General features: G+C 32.8%; 2 protein-coding genes across 4 annotated transcripts; both read left to right on the top strand.

The window, feature by feature from the left end:
• Nucleotides 1-941: 941 nt before the first annotated feature.
• Nucleotides 942-7,917, top strand: LOC109124793 (serine/threonine-protein kinase STY13). 3 transcript variants are annotated; one of them, XM_010518211.3, is made up of 18 exons: nucleotides 942-1,341; nucleotides 2,190-2,219; nucleotides 2,327-2,593; nucleotides 2,705-2,908; nucleotides 3,348-3,521; nucleotides 3,703-3,962; nucleotides 4,114-4,233; nucleotides 4,360-4,449; nucleotides 4,580-4,675; nucleotides 4,927-5,019; nucleotides 5,497-5,617; nucleotides 5,975-6,251; nucleotides 6,428-6,551; nucleotides 6,656-6,675; nucleotides 6,756-6,912; nucleotides 7,132-7,420; nucleotides 7,497-7,569; nucleotides 7,657-7,917. In XM_010518211.3, the coding sequence occupies exons 3-18, from the start codon at nucleotides 2,345-2,347 to the stop codon at nucleotides 7,737-7,739; spliced, it is 2,430 nt and encodes an 809-aa protein (XP_010516513.2). In that variant the 5' UTR covers nucleotides 942-1,341; nucleotides 2,190-2,219; nucleotides 2,327-2,344; the 3' UTR covers nucleotides 7,740-7,917. The 3 variants fall into 3 exon arrangements, with proteins under 3 accessions (XP_010516513.2, XP_087309783.1, XP_019102439.2); XM_087453657.1 differs by having other exon boundaries at nucleotides 965-1,341; nucleotides 4,119-4,233; XM_019246894.2 differs by lacking the exon at nucleotides 942-1,341 and adding an exon at nucleotides 1,614-1,701.
• A 1,878-nt stretch (nucleotides 7,918-9,795) lies between these two features.
• On the top strand, nucleotides 9,796-12,251 carry LOC109133359 (trihelix transcription factor ENAP2-like). Its single transcript, XM_087453586.1, has 3 exons — nucleotides 9,796-10,961; nucleotides 11,896-11,938; nucleotides 12,057-12,251. The coding sequence occupies exons 1-2, from the start codon at nucleotides 10,028-10,030 to the stop codon at nucleotides 11,934-11,936; spliced, it is 975 nt and encodes a 324-aa protein (XP_087309712.1). The 5' UTR covers nucleotides 9,796-10,027; the 3' UTR covers nucleotides 11,937-11,938; nucleotides 12,057-12,251.
• Nucleotides 12,252-23,262: the final 11,011 nt, after the last annotated feature.

Below are 23,262 nucleotides of genomic sequence, written 5' to 3'. Positions count from 1 at the left end.
GATTCTAAATATTTTAGGTTTGCTAATAGTTGTATTTTGGTGGCAAAACATTTTTTCTTAAAAAGAAATGGTTAATTGGGTCAATGCCTCAATGGGGTTGTATATATCAAAATTTATTTCGTTTTAAATTTTTAATTAGTAAGGTTATCAGAATTATTCGAAGAATATTAACTTTGGCTAAACAAAAAACATTAACGGAGAAGACAGGAAAGAAAAGAGTAAAGAAAAAAAAAAAGAATAGATTCGATGATAATGTTCCACGTGCAAAATTCTTTTTTTCTCCTTCAAATCTAATTGACCTTGACGTGATCCACTTCTATTTAAATTTTCTCTAAATTTGCCATAATTGCACAACAAATAGTCATCATCATCATCAGTACGTCATTAGATTTAAAAGTAACAAACAGGTTGGTTCTGTTACTCACATTTTTTTTGAACCCTCCTCTATCTTTTTTTTTTTTTTTTGTTTTTCAATATCGTAGGATCATTTTTAACTACATATGATCAGTATAGATCTTCATTTCTTCTTTGTTTTGCAAAAGTACCTTTTTTTTTTTTGTAACAAAAGAATCATGATAATAGGGAAAGTATGAGAATAATTTTAAAAATACCGAACTAGATCATAGTACATTCTTGATTAGTACTTTTGAGTAGATTTTTTAATTAAGGTCCACTACATTCAATGAATAAAGATCATCTCACTTTTAATTAGTATATTTGTTGTCAAAAAATTAATGTATGTGCTAATTTTTCTCCTTTTTATAAAATTTATGTATTAACCAAAAAAAAAAGAGAGTAAAAAAGATGCATAAAAGAAGATTACGGATCACCACCGCCAATCAAAAAAAAAAGAGAAGCGACGGTGGTGATTCACGAGAGCTGCCAGCTGTCTATCGGAGAGAGGTGCATCTACTTTATGACACGTGACTCATCAACTTCGCACGTGACTTGGCCATCGTCACTTGTTGTTGGGGGTCAGTCGTCGTCTCTCTTCTTCTTCTTCTTCTTCCTCTCCTCTCCTAAATATCCCATCACTCTCTCTCTCTCTTCTCTCTTTTGGTCCCTCAAAATCAAAATCTAAAAACACTGTATAATAATATCCCAATTGTAATAGTTCTTATAAATTCAAAAAAAAAAAGCACACACATACATATATGCTCTCTCTCTCTCTCTCTGATTGTTTTGTGTGTATGTATGTGTGTGTGAAACTCATAGCTCTTTGTTGCTTTTGATCGGGATTCTTCACAGTGAGATCGAGTTCGTTGTTTTATGCAGTTTGATTTCGTTTATTTATTCGAATCGGGAGTTCGATCGGAATTTGAATGCGTGGATCTGATTACGGTGATTTTTACAAAAACCCTTTTCTACTTTATTTTTTTTTAAATGCTCATCTTTGGAATTGTGCTTTCGTTTGGTTGTTATGTTTGTGACACTTCGTGCTATGTATTGGATCGGTCTTAGGTGGGATTTTCTAGATAGTCGTATCGGTTTTTAAAAGTTTGGTGGGCTACTTTTGCGTTTAGGATTGCTTTAGCGTTGAAACTGAGTTTCTGGGTAGATCGCACTTTATGAACTGCTCTATATACGGGAGTAAATTTATGCAGAATTGTGGATATTTTAGTACCTGGGGATTTTGATGGTTTGCTCTATTCAATTACTCAGATTCTGTCGTTGACTTGAGAGTGCTATTGGATTATGAGAGTGAGATTCTCTTCTTCTTAATTGAAATGCTGATGGTTTCCTTATCTTTAACTCTTTAGTTTCCGCTTCTTGTTTTGTGTTTTTGGCTCATAAGGAATCATTATTGTGCATCCACTGAGACATTTAGGATTTTGATCATTTAGATTTTTTTTTGTTCCCCCTAGACTTTGAAGAGATCAGAATAGCTTCAATCATTTGAGACAGATGCTGGTCTTTTGGATGCAAAAGCATCAAAATTCTAGTAGTTTGACTAATCCACACATCGTTGAAGTGGTGTGATTTTGAATTTTCCTCTAGTTGGCAATTCTACCAGTTAGGTTGTGTGATGTGAGAAAACAAGTGCAACTAGTTTCTTCTTTCTGTAATCTTTGTATTTATGCATTTGAAATTGTTAACTGAATTCATTGAAATCTCCGCCTTCTTTATTTCCAATTTTTTCGATACCATCATAGTTTTTATTTACCATTGCTTCGTTTCTGTGAACGCAGATCGAATGACCTCCAGAATAAGGGCTACGGGTAAATGAAGTTTGCTTCTCATTTCTCAGTATTTTGGTCTCTAGGATTTCCTTCTTTTATCTATTATATTCCTTTTATGGGATAAGTAGGGGTTGATATAATTATAGGCATCAAGGAAACTGGCAATGGGAGAGACGGGAGATGATGCTGGTCCATCCGAGCAAGGACCTTCTAATCAAACCTGGTGGCCTTCAGAATTTGTGGAGAGATTTGGTTCTGTTTATCTGGAATCGCAAGAAGAGACCTCTAGTACTAAAGAATCACCCAGAAATCTTGGGCAAGATGGGCTGCCATCTTGTACTGCGTCGAATATCCTCTGGAGTACTGGTTCGCTTTCTGAGCCGATCCCAAATGGCTTCTACTCTGTGATCCCAGTAAGCTACTTTTTCAGTGAGATTTATTCGAACTCGATTAACTTGTGTTACCTAAGTCTATTTTTTTTTTTTTGCTTCCTTTGACAATGTTTATATTTAATTTTTCTACAGGATAATAGATTGAAGCAGCTATTTAATAGCATTCCTACATTGGAAGATCTTCATGCTCTGGGTGACGAAGGTCTAAAGGCTGATGTGATTCTTGTTGATTTTCAGAAAGATAAAAAGCTTTTCAGGCAAAAGCAGCTGATTACCAAACTTGTCAGTGGATTGAACTCAAAGCCAGCTACCATTATCAAGAAAATTGCTGGACTGGTAAGTATTTGAGAGACTTTGTATAAATGCTCAGTGTATCTCTGCGTCACATATTTTGTTTCCTGTATCAAATCACTAAATAACCATATTGTTTCCATTTTAAAGTTGCATGCAAAGATAGTCATAAATGGATAAACTTGAGGTAGGAAGAGTTGTGACTAGATGTCTGTCTAATGAAAAGTGGTTTTGAGAGTGTCCGTTACAGTACTAAGATAGAGGCCACATGATCTTAACGTCTTCTTTGTTTTCTAAATTGTGAAATTATCAATATATTTCTGTTGTGTTTCAAGATAAACATCCGTAGACTACATAGTTTCTTTCCCTTAATCTTGCTCTAATTGTGCTTACTTGGGGAAAAAACGTTTGCTTGCGGTACATTTCATAATTCTTGCTGACTCCTCTCAGTTATCTGAAATCCTTTGTTGAAATTGTCTGGCAGGTAGCAGATGTTTATAAGCAATCAACTCTGCAAAGTCCGGCAAAAACGACGCAATCATTTGAAAACTGTGGTATTCAACTGCTAGGACAGATCAAGCATGGTTCTTGTCGTCCTCGAGCAATCTTGTTTAAAGTTTTAGCTGATACCGTTGGTCTTCAAAGTAGGCTTGTAGTGGTAAGTGCTAAGTACTATAAACCAATGTGAACCCTGGTCTTGAGAATCACTCCATATTTGCATATGATGATTAGTTTTGATAAATGTTATTCTCGAGAAAAAATATTCATCATGACTTAAAGTCCAAATATTTTGACCACCTTTAAACATGCTATGCATTTTGGTTGATTTGTTTGATCAGGGTTTGCCAAGTGATGGAGCTGCTGAGAGTGTGGATTCATATAGTCATATTTCTGTCACGGTTCTGCTGAATTCCGTGGAAATGCTGGTTGATCTAATGCGATTTCCTGGTCAGCTTATCCCTCTATCAACCAAGGCAATTTTTATGAGTCATATGTCAGCGGCAGGGGAAAGTGACTCTGCAGAGAATGATTCTTGCGATTCACCTTTGGAGCCAAACAGTCCCATGTTTGGTTATCCAGAGAGAATTGACCATGAAAAGTAAGTAGATATTGAAGTTCGAAATTATAAAAATCTTACTGCATGAACATCCGTTAACTATATAAGTATAGTGTGCACCATATTTTACTGCACCTTTGTTCAATACTCAGTGTTTTTGTCTGCAGAGTTTCTAATTGTAGTTGTTGTACAGTGCAGAAAAAGATGAAAACCTTTCGTTGCACAGGAAACTGGATGGGTCTCCAAATGTGTCTGGTCCACCGTCAAGGAATATGCTGTTACGATCTGCCTCTACGCTAGAGAGGAAATTAAGGTGATAAGCCTAGTTGTTATTATTATGTTTCTGTGCTAGCCAACCCCAGGTTTGAAGATGGCTTCTGTTAAATCGAGGAATGGAATAGATGACCTTATGTCATTCATATTATATTTTATTCTCCAGTTTCTCACAGAGCGAGTCAAACATGGCTAACGAGTTTTGGCGGCAGAGCCGGAGAAAGGTCATTGCTGATCAGCGGACTGCTAATTCCAGGTTACCCTCATCCCTGTTGAATTGTATATATGTATATGCATTTTGAAACCAAGTAAGTCGATGTTTGATTTTCCCACATTCAGTCTTCTAATTTCTTAGATCTTTTTATTTATTTATATCGCGGCTACAGTCCCGAACATCTTTCCTTCCGAGCCCGTACGAGGTCCATGCTAAGTGGCGACAAGAACTTAGCACGAGATTTCACCAGTGATGTTGCCACATCAAGGTTAGTTAATTTGTCCTTCGCAACTTATATATGCTGGAGAGGTTTTTCGCAAATTTGATATTTGCTTCCTTTTTTTTGTTTAAATATGCAATTTATTGCTGCAAGAGGGTATGGTGTTTGTTGGTGTCTGGTTTAGTGCTTACCGAGCTCTTTCGTCTAGTTTTTGCTTTAATAAAATGGTGTCAGAAAACTTAGATCTGGTGCCTTAAGTTCGTTAAAAAAATCCTTATGTATTCAGTTTTCATGTGCAGCTGTAAATCTGTTGGAGGAGCGAAAGTGGAAACTAAGAGAATAAGGAGGAGAAGTATTAGTATAACTCCTGAGATTGGCGATGATATTGTCAGGTGGGTGTCTTTATCTCTCATTGAACTTCATGTGCATGGTAAAGCTACTATGATGTTTTTTTTAACTATCTGCATCCTGGTTACAAATATAGTTCCCCTCGTTAACAAGCTTGTCTGGTTTCAATATACCGTTATTTTTCATTGATAGGTTGCAGTTTTTCAGTTTCACCTTGTCTTTTCTCAGTTGTGATTTCATATATGTAATGATTCTGACAAAATTAGTGGCACAGTCTCTTATGGAAAATATCAAAGTAATGCAAAGAGAGAGCATTCTTTTTCTTAGTTGGGATCACATATCACAGCACGAGCACAGGATTATAACATTCCATAAATGGAACTAAATTTTTTAGCAATTGCAATGATTGTTACCTCTCATTAATATTTATAGGCCATTAACTATTTGGAACACGGAGCTCCAGTGTTGTGTTTATATTATTGATAACTTTATTTTGAAAGTTAGCTGTGAATCTTTTTCAGGGCAGTACGAGCGATGAATGAAGCTTTGAAGCAGAATCGCCTCTCAAAAGAGCAAGGGGATGATGGTTCTTCTCCTAGCTCTCCAAATGACAGAACCGATGGTTCCCATCTCCAGAAAAATGTACGTTAAGCTTATTAATATATATACATCATTGGAATATTTTGAGAAATTTGTTTATGCTGTTGCAGCCCAAGTTTTTTTTGTTTTCAGTAGTTTCGCTTCTATGTTTACAAGCTGCAACAGCAATTTATGTCTCTTTTCTCATCGACTAAGTTGAAATAGGACAATATGAAAGAGAAATCCTAGGGAAATTCTGTGTTGTGATCCGTAGGAAATCAAATTTTGCCTTTCAACAACAAGGACTAATGAACTTCAAGTGGATTGCAACATACTTAAATTATGATTCTTGGAAACGATCACTCAGTTTAGATAACGACTTGCGAAATTTGTGGCTTAACTAGACTTTTCTGCTTCTAGGCCTCTGGTTTTCATCTTGATGCCCATGACCAAGTTTCTGGTGGAAGGTCGACACTTTCAAGGGAACCACTAGATCCGCAGAAGGCAATCTCACTACCATCTTCTCCCCAGAACTACCGAAGCCACTATGAACAAAGTGGATCGTCAAATCGTAATATAAGCCACATCTGGGATAAAGTATTGGGATCTCCCATGTTCCAGAATAAACCATTATTACCATATGCAGAATGGAACATAGACTTCTCTGAGTTGACTGTTGGGACACGTGTTGGAATTGGTAAGGATCTTTAGCTCAATGGTTATGTATTGGGTTTATGCGTTCTTGTCGAATAACAGGCCATAAATATTCTGAAAAGAAATTGAATCGCCGATCAATTCTTTAATTTTTTGTCATCAAAAGTTTTTATTTAATAGTAGCATTTGAACTAAAACTTCTTTGTTAAATTTGTCCAGGATTTTTTGGAGAAGTCTTCCGTGGGATCTGGAACGGAACAGATGTCGCGATCAAAGTGTTCCTTGAGCAAGACCTTACAGCTGAGAATATGGAGGATTTCTGCAATGAGATATCAATTCTTAGGTATGTCAATAGGCTTTCTCTGTTTTATTCAAATTTAGCAATCATCTTGACTTGTCTTCTGACTTTCTTTCCTGTATTCTCTTTCTGCATCCAATGACTACCAGCCGACTTAGACATCCCAATGGTACTCATCTATCTCTATGAATTTCCAATGTAAGATTTTAGTATATGGTTTCATTAACCAGGATCTTCGTCCTTGTGTAGTTATACTGTTCCTTGGAGCATGCACAAAGCCTCCACGATTGTCACTGATCACTGAGTACATGGAAATGGGATCTTTGTATTATTTGCTCCACTCGAGTGGACAAAAAAAGAGGTTAAGCTGGCGGAGGAAGCTAAAGATGCTGCGTGACATTTGCAGGTAATTTCATCTTCCATGCAAAACCGTGTATTCTTCTTTCCAACATAATATGTGGTACTTTTTTGTTGATAATTAAAAACATAATATGAGGTAAATATTGGTTTGACGAGAAGGCAATAACACACTTCCAAATAGGACCTGGAATTGTGTCTCGATGAGAAAGTTTTGTAATCATTTGTTGTATCAATAAACAACGTTTAACTTGTAAAATGTTGCTAGGGGCTTGATGTGCATACACCGGATGGGGATAGTACACCGAGATATAAAGAGTGCAAACTGTCTTTTGAGCAACAAATGGACTGTTAAGATCTGTGATTTTGGGCTCTCGAGAATAATGACAGGCACAACAATGAGAGACACAGTCTCTGCAGGAACTCCGGAGTGGATGGCTCCTGAACTTATCCGCAATGAGCCCTTCTCAGAAAAATGCGATATCTTCAGCTTAGGTGTAATAATGTGGGAACTCTGCACTTTATCTAGACCTTGGGAAGGAGTACCGCCTGAACGGGTAACACAACTGAACAAAAAGAGGACTCCGTAACGACACATATATAGATATTAACAAGTTTCTACATATTTATCAGGTTGTTTATGCTATTGCTTACGAGGGAGCTCGGCTTGAGATTCCGGAAGGACCACTGGGAAAGCTTATTGCAGGTCTTGTGACTCCTCATTGTTCCTGAATCTTGGTTTGGGTTTATGGAATATTGTTTTCTGATGATGTGTTTGTCTCTTGTTTTGTAGATTGTTGGACAGAACCGGAACAAAGACCGAGTTGCAATGAGATACTCTCTCGTTTGTTGGATTGCGAGTATTCGCTTTGCTAACTTCTCTCAATCTTCTTCCTTCTGTGAATATAAACTTTGCAGTAAGAGAGCTTTTTTTATATATATTTCTTGGTTTTGTTTGTTTTGAATATTGTTGGCTTTTCTTCTCTGAGTTTGTACAAAAAACTTTGGCGCTTCACATCCACAAAAGCTTTGTGGAATCTTTTCCGTTTGATTATTGCAAATTCGTAAAATCAAAACCTTTTAAACAGAAAAAAAAAAAAAAAAAAAAAAAAACAGACTTCTGAATTTTACAAGAAGTGAGAGAAGCTCATTCTTACAAAAAATAATTGTGATGTTACTGTTTAGAATTGAGGCTTATTAAGAAGAATGTATACCCATAAGGTTTGGCCACTGCTTTGCATTTGCTATTTATAGAGGTTATATAGACAAGAAAACCATGTTTCAAAATATATATATAAATTGTTGTTTATACAACCAAAAATTTTTTTACCGACTGATATCGTATGATACTGTAGTATCATACTACTAAACTAAATATTCTGATTACTGTATTTCGTGATACCATCCAGTTTATTACTCATTTAGGTCTTGATTGGTAACGGCTGTTACTTTTGGCTGTAAAGACTTTGACTTTAAAATTTTAGCTACAGAAAATTTGGTTGTAGATGTTTTGACTGTAGAAACTTTAACTGCTAAAATCTGATTGTTTACTAACAACTTTTAAATCTGTAGATGTTATTTTTATTATTATTATTATAAATATTAATAATAAATATATATTATGTCAAAAATCAATTCATATAGCACTATAATGACAAAATAAATTTTATTAATGATAAATTAAAATTTTGAAAAATATAAGTCAATCAAATATGTGATTTTGTATAAAAATTAATTAAAAACAAACAACTATAAGAATAAGAAATAAATAATTGAAGTTGTAGACATCCATTTTTTTTTTGTCAAGCTGACATCCATTTATTCTTGATTGATTATTCTAGCAAATATCAATAGCGTTTTTTATTTGTTTTGAATGTTTTTTTCTAATTGAGTAGTTATATGAGCAGTCAAAAATCTATTAACCACTAATCAATGCATTGTTTGAATGTTATTCTATTATTAATCATGAATTTCATGAATTCTTTTATAATATTATTAGTGATGAAGATGAAAAAATAAAATTTATTATTGAAATGAATCTTAAAAGAAAGAGAAAAAATGAGAATAATTAATTTATAAAAATAAAATATGTAAAATATTTATATATACTTTTGGAAATCTTTTAAATATAAAAGGGAGAAAAAAATACTTTAAAAATTGTTTAGTTTTAAAGTATGAATTTGACGCTTTAAGAAAATGGGAAAATAAAGAAGAGAGAGAAAAAAAATACTTTTAAAACTTTTAGAAAATTAAAAGCCAAAAAGTGTGATTGGCAAAAAATTGACTGTAAAGACTTTAAACATATTTAAAGTTTTAAAAGTGTGTTACCAATCCGGTTTTTAGTAATGTATCAATAACTTATAAAAAAATTTATCAGTCTACTCGAATTCTACTTTACAATACTAGCGTCCCATTGTAGGGAAACTACAATAAAATAGATCAAACATCTAACTTGTGTTAATTTCACCTTGGTTTTCCTTACTGTTTCAGAAAATTTCACCATGCTATAATTTATTCAGTTGCATACTATTTAGGGTCGATATCAATTCATTTCTTACGTTACAACTTACAAACCCCATATATTCTAATTAATTTAGATAAAAATGGAAAATCTCAGCCAAAACAATACATATTATAGAGATATTACCAACGAATCTTATATTGCGAAAATTTTCATGTCAAAAAAAAAATCAACGCAAAATTGACTAACCTAATAAATCATCAAATAAACGTGTTGAAGAAATACATTTATAAGTATAAAACATTATGAAATTTTATTAGAATTACCACACATACCTCCTATTACTCGACTATGAAATTTCACATGTTTTTTCCAGGAAATATTAAAATGAAATATTTAAAGCAAAAAAAAAAAGAATATAGTCAAAAAAAAAAAAAAAAAAGCCTTAGCTCTCGAGTAAAAAAAAACCAAAATTACGATATACAGTATATATAAATCAACTGGAGCTGGCTCGTTTAGTTCACGGATTAATAGATACATACATGCACACAACGCTTAACGCTGGTTAGTTTTGTTTTGTTTTTAAAATACACTTCGTTCCTCCTCAATTCCGTTTCCGTCACCGTCACCGTCCACGTCCACCTTCCGTTTATCTCATCCTCACCGTTCATCTTCTCCGATCTAGCTCACCGTCGTCCACCGTATGATGGACTCCGTTCACGATTCCTTTTCGCCGGGATCTTCTCGTCCTTCGCCGTCGACGCTTTCTCGTGAAGATTGCTGGAGCGAGGAAGCGACCTTCACGCTCATCCAAGCCTGGGGTAATCGCTTCGTCGAGCTTAGCCGTGGTAATCTCCGTCAGAAACACTGGCAAGAGGTCGCTAACGCCGTTAACGACCGCCACTTCAACTCCGGCCGAAACGTTTCCGCCGCCAAATCGCAGCCGTATCGCACCGACGTTCAGTGTAAAAACCGGATCGATACTTTGAAGAAGAAATACAAAGTCGAGAAGGCTAGGGTTTCGGATTCTAATCCCGGCGGCTCCTACGTCAGCCCTTGGCCTTTCTTCTCCGCTCTCGATGACCTTCTCCGGGAAAGCTTCCCGACGTCTAGTACTCCTGATTCAACTGATAACAACCCCAACCTGAGGCTGTCACTTCCGATGGCGATTATTCCGGTTCCGGTCGCTCCACGATCGGCGATCCCAAGACGTCCGGCGACTTCTCCGGCGATTATACCTCACGTCGGCGACGATTTACTCGGATTTCGCGGAAATCTTAACGCATTCGCTGCAGCCGCGGCGGCGGCGGCGTGTCCGGCGTCTGAGGATGACTCTGAAGGTTCAAGGTCTAGATCGAGCGGTGGTCGCAGCGGAAGCAACAAGAAGCGGGAGAGGGAAATTGAGAGGAAGCAAGGCTACAAGGAAGTTGCCGACGCAATTGAGAGGCTTGGACAGATATACGAGAGAGTCGAGGAGAGGAAGAGGAAGGAAATGGTGGAACTCGAGAAGCAGAGGATGAGATTCGCTAAGGAATTGGAATGCCATAGGATGCAGCTCTTCACTGAGATGCAGGTTCGTCTTCACAAGCTCCGGCGTACCTCTGGCTCTAAAGGACCGACTTCTTCTGCCTCCGCCGGTGAGACCTGAAACCTTTCTCTCTCTCTCTCTCTCTCTCTCTCACCGTATATCGCAATTATATTTCCTGCTTCATTGTCTTAGCTCTGTATTTGATTTTACATTTAACTATATAGCATAAGAGTGGAAAAGGAGTTTACTTTGCTTGTGATTCTCTGTGCCAATGAAGTATGAAAACAAATTGATTTGGCACATAGATGATGAATCTGAACGGGGGAAAAAGTAATTTAGTAGCAAGTATTGGTATCTATAATGAGTAAGGAGGTCCTGGTTACATCACTCTTTAATTTGTAGCATTGTTAATTGTACCTTGACACTGGAAACATTCTCACAATGACTGACATGAGCAATAGTTGGGAAGCTGTTCCATGAGATTAAAAATTTGAATCTGCTTCTGTTTTTTTTTTGGCTGCTATTAGCTTAAGCACGAGTGCTTTTATATATTGGTACGATGATGATTTCCTCTATTGCTTTTCTATTTTTAAGTGTGACGGCCAAGAACTGTTTCCCTCCATATACATTGCTGAGATTTTGGTGATTGAGAAGATTTACATACTAATTGCTTCGAAAGTTAGGAAATAATGGTATCGGTGTTTGAAAAGACAATTCATGATATGTTGGAGAATCAGGTTTGATTTAGAGGGACAATGCTTGAGATAATGAATCTCTGAGAACAAACTATATAGTATGAGTATGACACATGATAGATAGGTCAAAGAGACTTACAGCCATTGAGATGTAGTCTCAAATCCTCGCCTGCAACTTGGCTTGGCATAATTCTTTTATTTTTCGTTTGGTTCATAGTTCTGGACTTGTTAGTCTAACACCTGCACCTGTTATTTTTGATGAAATTCTCTTTGGATTACATGTTTGAAACTAATAATCATTAAGAGTATATGTATGAATAGTAAGTGAAAATTTCTTTGTGTATGCAGCTCTTGAGTATGGGATGATGGATTTCCCTAGTTACTTCTAAAGGTAGGCTCTTTTTGTTTATATATTTACTTTCAAACGTGTAAATCCCAGAGTCATGTTTTGAACTATTGGGCTAACTCTTTGATTCAGTTTTCTGCTTGTTTTTTTTTTTTTCCGGCAGCATCGAGTTTGTGATTGATGTAGAAGAAGAGAAAAGTCAGTATCTAAATGGGTCTATAACCCAACTATGTGGTCCAAAAAAAAGAGAAAGGAGTTTTGTCACTTATTTTTTTTTTGTAAATTTTACCATTTCAGTTTAAGGAGATTACTATTCCAACACTTTTTTTTTTCTCTAGTAAAAATGTGATTTTAAATAGTGGTCCTCAAATGTTATGAGTGGTTCGGGTAGACCCTAGAATTTCGAAGATCATATAAGTAATTAAACTAAAGTGCGTTTATCGGTAAGCTGTGTCTATAATGAGTAAGGAGGTCCTGGTTACGTCACTATAGTTGTTTAAAGTCAGCGACTAATTTGATTATTACCATAATTTTCTTTTTGTTTCGAAATTTTGTGTAAGGAGACGTATAATTTGGTAAAACTTGCTTTAACCTCCTCAACTCAGCTGTCTTATATTTCACCGTCATTCCGCCATCATAGATAATACTGACAAGTGACGAGGATTGGAGTTGGAGCACTTTACACATAAATACACTAATAACTTCCAACTAGTCCAAAATTTTACTGGAGCTAAAATTAAAAATTAATCATTAATATATTAGTGAGCCGCGCGTATTGTTTTTTAATTTTTCATAACCATACAAGTTAAAAAAGCTTATTGTCGTTTCGGTGCATGCTCTTCGAATCCCGGTGGGTAACTATAGTATATATATATATCTACTGTGACCCATGTTTAAAATTCAAGTAAACAATATATATTTCAATATGTTTGATAAAACCTTAATTTTCAGTGGATAATGAATGATAACGTGAAACAAATTCAAAGATCTTTATTTTCTATAACCAAATTGTGTTTGTTGCTGTGTAAACATGACTTAAGTTTGAGTAAGATTACTTTTTATTTTGCTTACGCCAAAAGCTGGAACCGTGTTTTCTCAAGTTTCTGAGAACACTTTTGCATTTATTTTTTAGGTATATATAATTTCGAAATTTATTTATTTCAAACGTAAGGCAACATTATTGCATAATTATAAAGTATTAATTGGTAAATTAATTAGAAGTATATTATTTATTATTAAATAGTTAGTTATCATCCATCGAACAGCAGCTACACTCTTTCGCCCCGCCGCAGACTAGCCTGATGATTCCCCCGTACATCGCTTCATTTAATAGTTCGGAATATACCATCTCCTTATCTTTCTCGATGACTCTAAGCAGCAGGTCCGATGCCATCTCCCTGTCTGCGGGCCCAAGATGGCCAAAACACTTGTATGAGGTGAGTAAGGCTTCGATCGAATCTACAAACAACATCACACGTTAACATATTGGGTATGGCTACGTACGTAAACACCAAATGTTAATGTGATAGAAAATGGAAAAGGAAAAAGCAAAAAAAAAAAAAACACCAAATGATAACTGATGACAACATGAGAATATAGAGAGATGGATACCAAATTAAGGTTATTCATAAGATTTTTAACATATGTCAAAACGAAAATGATCGATGGGGTACCATATAAGTGACCATTGTTTACATCTTCAATGGCTTTTTTGGTGAGTTCGTCAATAGACATGTGCGTCTTATCTTGCACGTTAGTTCCTCTTGCTAGTAAGATGATTTCCAGCATCGGGTAAACCAAGCTCATAGACGACTGCTGTATATCAACGGCTAAGAGACCGTCGATGGCCTCAAACGTCAATCTTTTGGCTTCTTCTACCTGCTTCCAATGAGACGTAGCTTTCGTCATTGCAAACACGACATCTGAACACAAATCATAAGAAGGTACATAAATAGGTAACCCAACAATTAATACTAATTAAGAGTTATGAACAACATAAATGACTAAATCAATACCATGGTATCTCTTCTTCTGCAAAAGTTCCCGAGCATATTTCATAAGTCCTGAGATGCGGATCTCGTTATTCATTCTGATTTCTGAAGATTCTTTCTTTTCTTCTTTTGTATGTGACTTGTTTCCTTCTGTTTTCTTTTTTGTTTTTCTCTGGTGTGCTCTGTGACTTCTTGTCCAAGGGTCATATTTATAGAGTGAAAATGGAACTCTACATAATATCATATCTTTAATTTCTCACTTCTTCTACGTAAGAGGAATAACTTCTTCTTCTACGTAATATATATCATATTAAGTTATTCCTCTTTTGGGTAATTTTGTACTTAAATTTTTCTCATGGTCGGTGATGGAACAAATGGACTTTTCATGAGTTGTTACTATTATTGGAACGTATTATTTGTTGTAATTTCCTAGGAACGCGATTTTTTTTGTTACAATGCTATTGCATGCCAGGCATTTCCATTAGGCTATTTTTACGATTTTGGGCACATTTTGAAAGAATGGTCGTTCACTAACAATCATTCTAGCTACCGTCATATAATTGGTAATACTTTCTTGGGAGCAATTAATATATGGAAACTTTTATCAAAAATTAGTAAAAATAATGTACGAAAACGTGTAGAGTAATTTTTATTTCCCTTTCTCTTTTTGGTATCCTTCACAAGTAAGTTCACTGTAGTCTCACTTTGTAATGAAAGTAATATTGAGTTATTACATGTTCTCACGAAATTAATATGAAATAAATAATGCCTGTGGGCATAAACGTGTGATCCAATACGTCATTCAATCTAGTAGGATAGGGCTCTTAAAGTAGTAATTATTTTAACGGTTTTGTACGACTTAGATGTAAAGATTTCGAGCAGACTCACTCATAACAAAATCCAACTTAGATGTAATCACTGATCAGAGAAAGCACTACATGAAAAATGCGCATTCTTACCTTACGATCTACGATGACTATTTTTACCCCAACGGAAACTATAATAGGATCACCCATACAATAGCTATTATAAATCGTATTATTATACCATTAATCAAATCTTTTAATATATTTTCTTGTAGCTCATAATTCTTACCATATTAATTTTTTTTTTGTAGCAATTTTTATGTGCTACATTATAGAATGATGAATTGCAATATTATCCCACATATATATTTGAAATTCAATTAACTGTATGCTACAAAATCAATTTGTTAAAAAATATTTCTTTCCATAAAGAATCAAAAGATGCACAATCTTAATTTACAAAACCATTTGTTAAAACATGGTCTTAAACAACATCATAAGTACTGCAATTGAGATGGACTAAACGAAGAACTCCGTTGGTTTTGCTCTTTTACTCCCACCAAGAATTGTTTCATACGGATAACCCGTTCGGGTAAACAGGTTTAGGAAAATAAAATCCATTGTGATAATTTTAGATTTTCAGTTAGAACATGATTTTTAATCCAACTACGGGGTACCCAAAAAAATTGGTTAAATTAAAATAATTGTAACTAAATTTTGACATATGTAACAAATAATGTTTTGGTATTTTGATTATTTGGGGTATTTAGATATAAAACTAATTTATATATTCAAAAATATAGTTATATTTAGGTAGTTAAATTATATCAATGTTAAATATATTAATACTTTAGATATTTTTTAGTTTCTTGGGTTTGATGGATGGTTAATACCCAACCCGAACCCACAAGTTTAAAAAAATAGAATCCAGTAGAGATTTTTTCATGTATATCTGTACTCAACCAGAACCCAGTTTTCCAGGTACGATTCTTATGTTCAGGCCTACCAAGAACTTAGGTTGATGCCTCATTCCAAGAGATTCTGAGTTCATTGTCTTCTCCATATCCTCTGCGGTTTGGTTCTCTTCTTTGTTGTTGGTTGTCTTTGTATGAGTAAAAAGCAAGTGAGTTTCTCAAATGCTTTTACCGACAATGACAATAAAACCGTGAGAGGAAAAAAAAAGAGGGAAAGGTGAGATTTTTGCTGGTCGATAGCATCAGATTTAAGAGACAATCCATACCTAAACTGCTCCTGTTGCCGTTTCTTTACCAGCATTTGAGAAGGAAAAAAAAAAGTAAAACAAACTTGCTTTAGCCTTCTGTACTATGCTTCCCTTGGTGTCATCTTTCATTCCCACATTCAACGTTAACACTTCTGTTGTTAACCACATTGAGGAAACAGATTATTGAATTATGAGTGAAAAAAAAATAATTGTTGATGACTAGAAGAGATATTTTACTTACTTTCTTTGTTGCTAGTCCATTGTTCTTCAAGGTTAGAGATTGTTACAACAGTCCAATCCCATTCCAAGTGCATAAAGCTCGACCTCTGCATAAGTCAACGAAACAATACCATCACAAAAGATTGGTTAATAAAAGTCCAACTACATACTCCCTCCGTTTCATAATATAGAATATTTTAGAGAGATTATTTGTTTCACAATATCAGATGTTTTCAAGTTTCTATGCAACTTTTTGGTTAAATTAATACTATGTAATACAGTAATTTATAGTGATATTAATTTATCTATAAATTAATAATAATTATTTTATAGTGTAAATTAATAATTATTAATTTATAGGTATATTTTTAATTGTTTAATATTTTAAAAATTATGAATTGAGACAATTTTTGCAAAATAAGATTAGAATTTTGGATGTTGTAAATTTTATGGTATTGAAATTAAATTTGAAGTAACTAAAAAATATTATTGAAAATGAATTAAAAATATTATAGATAAATTCACTTATACACATGACGTAAATATTCAAATTTATGAATAAGAATATCAATTATCGTATTTTAATAGTCTATCAAACTATCAAAATGTAAATGATGCATATTTAGAAATTGAAAACTTTAAATGTTTTAGCTGTTTTATGAAATATTATAGAATATTTTATATCATTATAGTTTGAAGATACAACATAACAATTATTTTATAGATATGAGGTTTAAGATAAACACACTTTACTATATCAGCATATATATATATATGTAAATTTACATGATTATTAATTTATGATATCTTTGGAACCATATTTTACATGAGAATTTCAAAAAAAATTATTATCTTATTATCTTATCGAATTTTGTTATTTTTTACACTGTCTCGACTTGGGACTTACAAAATTTATTAATTTATAGTGTTTATTAATTTATAGAGGTTTTACTGTATGCAGTATTGTTTTTGATTGGTTGAACTTTTAAAAAGTAAACACTTCTTAATTTCTGTGCTTTTGTTAAAACATCTTATATTTTGAAACGGAGGGAGTATTATATATATTTTTTTTTGAATAAAATGTAAAACTTATTCGAAAAAACGTTTTACAGTAGCGTTTGTTTAAGAGTGTTTAAAAAGTTAAGCTAAAACATTAGAACATATAAGTCACAAATCAGTATATTATCTTGATGCTAGCCACGTTGCCAATGCAGCCTCATATTTGCCTTTGCGTTGAGTATTGATGCTGAGTAATCTGTCTCAATCCTCTTGAGAAGCAGCGGGGCTGAGATTGGAGTGTCCCCTTGTCGCCTACCGTTTCGTTCCCTCCATATAGTGTGGACTGTAGCCTGTAGAGCATAGCTTAATAGATATAGTGTAACATAGCTAAGAGTCGCATCAGTGATGATATGATTCTCCCAAGGAGTTGACACTCTAAGGTGGTGAAAGGGATAAACTTTGCATCCAAGAGACTGTAAAGTCTAAAGGATCAAAGGATGTGGAGCGAATGGTCGCACAAGAGCTGCGGAAGACTCCTGATATACTGGTGGATCGATTCTTTGGATATTACACACCAAAGGGGATCGACAACTTGATGGATATGACACACCAGCAAGAAATAGATAGAGAGATGGATCGAGAGACGCCATAAAGATCTGTGAAAGGATCTATGATAAGTCTGAACCAACCATGAACATAGATATGACGTACCATGAACATGGAGTTCAAAAAATTACAAGATATCACATCTTGAAAGAGAGAAACTTCTCTGATTTTTACTCAACAACAAAACTTATTTTTTATTCATGAATTAAGCCTCATTATATAGAGGAGATACAACAATTTCCTATAACAGTCAGCAATTTAGGAATGCAGCAACTTGGGAATTGAAATTCAAACTCTAAAGCGCGTGCAGGAGAGAGAAAACCACATAATTAAATGTTGTTTTGAGAATGGATGAAAATCTCTCTTTTCTTCTTGATTTTGGACTGACTCCACTTTATTGGGTTTCTATGATGGAACAAGATTCTAGAACAATTTGGTTTGTAGCTTAATTCAATCTGGTCTGGTGAGAATCCTCCTATTTAATATTTCCTAATTTCCTGGTAGATTTTTTGATATTTTAGCTGTCTTCGTCTTTTAAGCGATCTCTCTATATACTCTCTGGGATGGAATGTTGGACGTTGGATGTTGAGTGGAGGGATGAAGAGAAAATTTATTAGGTCACAAGTGGATTTTTTTTTTTTTTTTTTTTTTTTTTTTTTGAAGTGTGTGAGTATTTGGCTAAATGTTTTTGATCACAAGTGAAATTTAAGATTTTTGTTTTATTTTCGAGTTCTGGGAATATCGAACTCATTCTATGCCATGCTATAATTCTAGATTTTGTGTTTTAAATTAAAATCTTTTAATTGTATTTGCTTTTATGGATAGTAGAGATTTAGTTGTAGAGATTGTTTGGATACATGTATAATTATTTTTATATTTCATGTTTACCCTTAATTAGTTTATTAATTTGTTCTTTAAACCATCAAAATATTTTACGTAATATCTTACCAAAAAAAAATGTTTTTCTCTAAAATGTATAGGTTGTATCCCTTTCGTAACATAAGATAAACTTTTCATTTTAATAAAATGTTTTCAAATTTCCAAAATTGGTTAAATAAATATTTATAATTATTTCATTTATGCAGTATTTTCAGGATATTGTTTTCTATTTCAAAAAAAAAAATTGTCATATCAAAGTTAATGCTGTACTATTCATTATATACTAGTGATAGACCCGCACGTAAGTGCGGGGACATTCTTTTTTTTTAATGTTTAGAAACTTTTATATTGTAGTTTATTATAAAATTTAAGATTATGTAAGTCTATATGAGTGTCATTAATATTGAAGTCCAAATTTATTTTGGAGATATGGTTCCTTGTTGTAAAAAGTTGGGTCATTATTGGATCCAATATTCATTTAGGCAAAAACAAGAACTTTCGACATCCTGTATGGAGTAACACAAACACAAATATATTATATTTATATATGATATGTTATAATAAAAATATTAAAAAATTAATTGACTTTTTTCTTCTTGTTAATTTATATATGATTCATCTAGTTTAAAAGTTATAATTGTTATATAACATATTATATATTTAATTTTTATTTTGAACTTGTGCTAGAAAAATTCTGCGGAGTTTATTTCAATTTTAGTCAAAACGTGCGCGGTTTATTTTGAATTTTTTTCTTCTCCAACTATTTCTTGTTTAATTTTAGATTTTTGGGATTGTATGATTATTATTTATTATAGGTTTTTTTTAAGTTTTGTTGTACTTTTTATAAAATAATGGTATTAGTGTTAGTATTGGCCTATTGGGTCAGTTTGTAAATAATTACCCACAAAATGTTAATGAGCCTGTATGATTTTTAACTGGGCCGTGATATCCATGAAATGTGATTAGGTGTTTTGTGAAAAAAAAATGGAAAAAATAAAGAAGAGAAGGAAAAGGAAACGAAAGGACATACAAAATTGGGTCTTCTTCTCCACTCCTCTTGGACTCTTATTCTCAATGAAGCATATACGATTGCAGCTGAATCTAAATCGATATTCCCTTTTTTCTAAAATCTGGATACTTCTTCAATATCTTTTTCATAGTTAGAGTACTGATTGTCTGAACAGGTAAGTTAACAGTTGGAACTGTTGTTTCAATTTCGTTTAACAATTGAATTTATTATTTGCCTTTTCACATACTTTTTGTCTATCGTTTTAATGGATTTTCGATGTGAGATATGTATTCTTACAGATTGTTTTAAACCTGGTTTTTGTTGTTTTTGAAGATTTTAATTTTTTTTTTTTTCAAAAAGGTAGCTTTCTAAACAGAGTTGTTGTTAATTCATCAAACATGTCAACCGTTTTCCCTAGGGCAAACTCAGTTCCACCACTACAATAACTGCGCTTTTTGATGTTATTGGAAATCGATTGAACTGGTAAGTTAATAGTTGGATCTATTTCTCTAATTAAACCAACAGTTTAATTTGTTATTTGTAATTTTTTTTGTTAAAAAATTATTTGTAATTTAATTGATGCATTTTGTTTGAATATAGCCTTGACGTGGAATTTGTCCAATGTAAATCAGGTATGAGACTTGTTGATCCTTTAGAAATAAGTTTTCTTCATATTCTTTGTATTAAAATCTTATAAATTCCCCTATATATTAATAGGGAAACACATTAAGAAAAATGTTGAGGTGTCGTCGCTGGAGATCTCCAGACACTTTTTAGCAATTTACTCATATTTGGTAATATTATTTACAATACATGTCATTATATGTTTAACCAAAAAATAATAATAATAAATATTGTTATTTTTTTCTTTTTTCACTTGTACTATATTTTGTTAATGTGTACTTTAAAAAAAAATTTAAAATGTAACATCTAATTTTATTAGTAAAAATAGTTATTCATCAAATAATATACCAAAATTTTTTCCCAAACAAAAAAAAAAGAAATGAATGTAACAAAAAAATCAGCAAATTAAAATACAAATTTAATTTGAACTTAATATTACTCATATCTTTACATTTTATGTAAATGCATATTAAACTTCAGAAAATTTTAAAAATATCTTTTTTTTATTTAATCATTTGTCTTGTTTCAATAAATTGTAAAAAAGAGTACATATTGCCATAAATAATATTATTATATCAATATTTTTTTGACTATGTTAAAACTTTTTCACGTTCAAATATTTCACGGGTAAGCCGTATTTTAACACGAAATAAACGAAACTTTGAATTAAAAAATACTTTAATTTCAGATTACGTTTGACAAAAACATATATTAATTCAATAGTTATAACTTTACTCCTAATAATTTTATTTAAATCGATTTATTCCGCACATTAGTGCGGGTTGTTACCTAGTTACATTGTATACTTGTCGGTTCTTCTTTTTAAATCTGGGTTTTATTGACCTTGTCAGGATATGAAACAGTTGAGGACTACGATATCGAAGATAAGTATCGAAATCAATTTTAAGTTTAAATAATTACGGGTTTTAAAGTTTACTAAACTCTAATACGAATTTTTTTTTTAGGCTGATTATGTTTTTTTACATTAAGATGAGTACACTTACAAACTGGTTGTGGAATAAAGAATACATCGTGTAAGTTTTTCATGTTCCATATTCATCTCAATGTGTTGCTTTTTAATCTTGTCTCTGTTTTGTAATTGTCTATGATTGACAAAGAATAATTAAAGAAAATAGTTTAAATTCGATATTTTTAAAAATCTAAAAAAGGAAACAATTATTTAGAAAACAAAAGTTCTTAATAGTATGGAAATATTTTTGAAATAAACTTACGGTAGATATACTTCAAACAGAAAAAACCACATTAACCTATTACAAAATAATCTTAACAATAAAGATAAATAATTTGTCCTTGAGATAATACATACAACGACATTCCTTCACAAAAACGTTTTTTGTTTTTTGGACAAATCACAAAAACGTTTCTATGTAACAAAAACCATACTACTCTACACCATCTTCGACAATCTTTTCATCCATTGTAATATCCTTCTCGAGTATCAGAAGTGGTATAGGTTATATATTCAAAAATACGTAGAACTTTAAATCTTAAAAATATTAAAATACAGAAAACACTAAAGAAATATTTTTACCTTGATGAACGATTTCTAAGCGAGTTATTTCAAATTCTGAAACGTTCTTTGAAAACAACATTCATAGTTTCCTTCTGACGGTTTCCGTCTTTATACTCAAAAAAAATCTTGTAATGACCATTGCATCATTTGCATCATGACATGCTGTCCAATTATTGTCAGCAAACTTTCCCCACAAAGTAAATGACAGACGCTGGTCACTGCATTGAAAATATTTAGTCTTTAATATTTTTTTAGCTCTTTCTCAAGAGAGAAAATCTGTTATCACTACCTTGTGTCTTGCAACTCAACCTCTAATCTCTTTTTCGGTTTGTCACTAAACTTTTCATGTCACCAATAGAAAGCACTTGGCCAACAACATCTGCATTAGAAAATAATTATTCAATACTAATATTAAAAAAATATTAAGCTATATATATAATTTAAACTAACAATACATTATAGCTATCCCGGAACTTTACTAAGGCTCTTATAAGTTGAAAGTTCTCTATTATTCGCCACTCACCAAAGACAATATAAAATATTTTCAAATGTTTTTTTAAAAATACTAAACTTACTACCGTATGAGCCAAAATCATCTCTAGAATCTCTCTAGTTTATGTGGTATACTGCTTCTGCGTATACACAATGTTAACTCTTATTTTCTATGTTGTTTGGAAGGCCTTAAGTTCGTAGACATGAGTGAAACCATCATTGGGAACCATCTCTTCTACTAAGGTGATTTTCTGATCTATTTTTCTACGTTTGATGTGTTTTTAAATGTATGCCGTATTCTCTTGTTTATATAGAAGTTTTAGTTATGAGTTGTTGCGATTGTGGTAATTGTAGAATATTCGGAAAATCAATTCTAGATTTTCAGTTAATGTTTTCATTTTCTTATTTGTTTGAAGAGATATGGTAGAGGATGATTGTTGATTGCATTAAAATTGTAACTGTTTTTGTTTAACATGATTAATATTATGGTAAGTTTTTGAAATCAATATTGTTCTCATTCACATAATTTTAGCAGATTAAATTACGATATGGAAATGATTTATTATGGTGATGATTATGGCAATAGAATTGTTATGGTATATAATTGAAACAAAGTTGTTTGGATTTTCCGTTTTTTGTGGATGAATAATTGACGAACAGATATGGCAATTATTTACTATGGTGACGTTTGTGGTGAATGGTAAGTTGTCTAAAACGGTTTTGATTAGAATCCCTGATTTGTTGGAGTTTAGATGGCTAACGAATATTATGGTTGGTATTTGCAAATTTTCTGTTTAGATTTAATTTTACTCACAGGTTTGCGAGAACTTACATGTTTTGACATGCATCTACGATATATAAGGCCAGAATAAGCTTATGTCCAAATACTTTGGGTTCAACGTGTTTCTACTCAAAAAAATTACTTTTTTGCCCTCAAATACTTTGTTTCCTTGTTATGTGCTTTTCTATGTCATAGGGGCATGGGCAT

Source organism: Camelina sativa, chromosome 6 (assembly GCF_030686135.1).
Source record: "Camelina sativa cultivar CO46 ecotype springtype chromosome 6, ASM3068613v1".
NCBI classification, from domain to species: Eukaryota; Viridiplantae; Streptophyta; class Magnoliopsida; order Brassicales; family Brassicaceae; genus Camelina; species Camelina sativa.
This window is presented reverse-complemented; position numbering and strand designations above follow the sequence as displayed.

What these genes read in the sequence shown, in the direction of transcription:
- LOC109124793 (XM_010518211.3), top strand. Translation starts at nt 2,345, where the DNA reads ATGGGAGAGACGGGAGATGATGCTGGTCCATCCGAGCAAGGACCTTCT. An exon ending in TCAAGAAAATTGCTGGACTG is followed by an intron (nt 2,909 to 3,347) that starts GTAAGTATTTGA and finishes ATTGTCTGGCAG; the next exon opens with GTAGCAGATGTTTATAAGCA. An exon ending in GTTCCCATCTCCAGAAAAAT is followed by an intron (nt 5,618 to 5,974) that starts GTACGTTAAGCT and finishes TTCTGCTTCTAG; the next exon opens with GCCTCTGGTTTTCATCTTGA.
- LOC109133359 (XM_087453586.1), top strand. Translation starts at nt 10,028, where the DNA reads ATGATGGACTCCGTTCACGATTCCTTTTCGCCGGGATCTTCTCGTCCT. An exon ending in GACTTCTTCTGCCTCCGCCG is followed by an intron (nt 10,962 to 11,895) that starts GTGAGACCTGAA and finishes TTGTGTATGCAG; the next exon opens with CTCTTGAGTATGGGATGATG.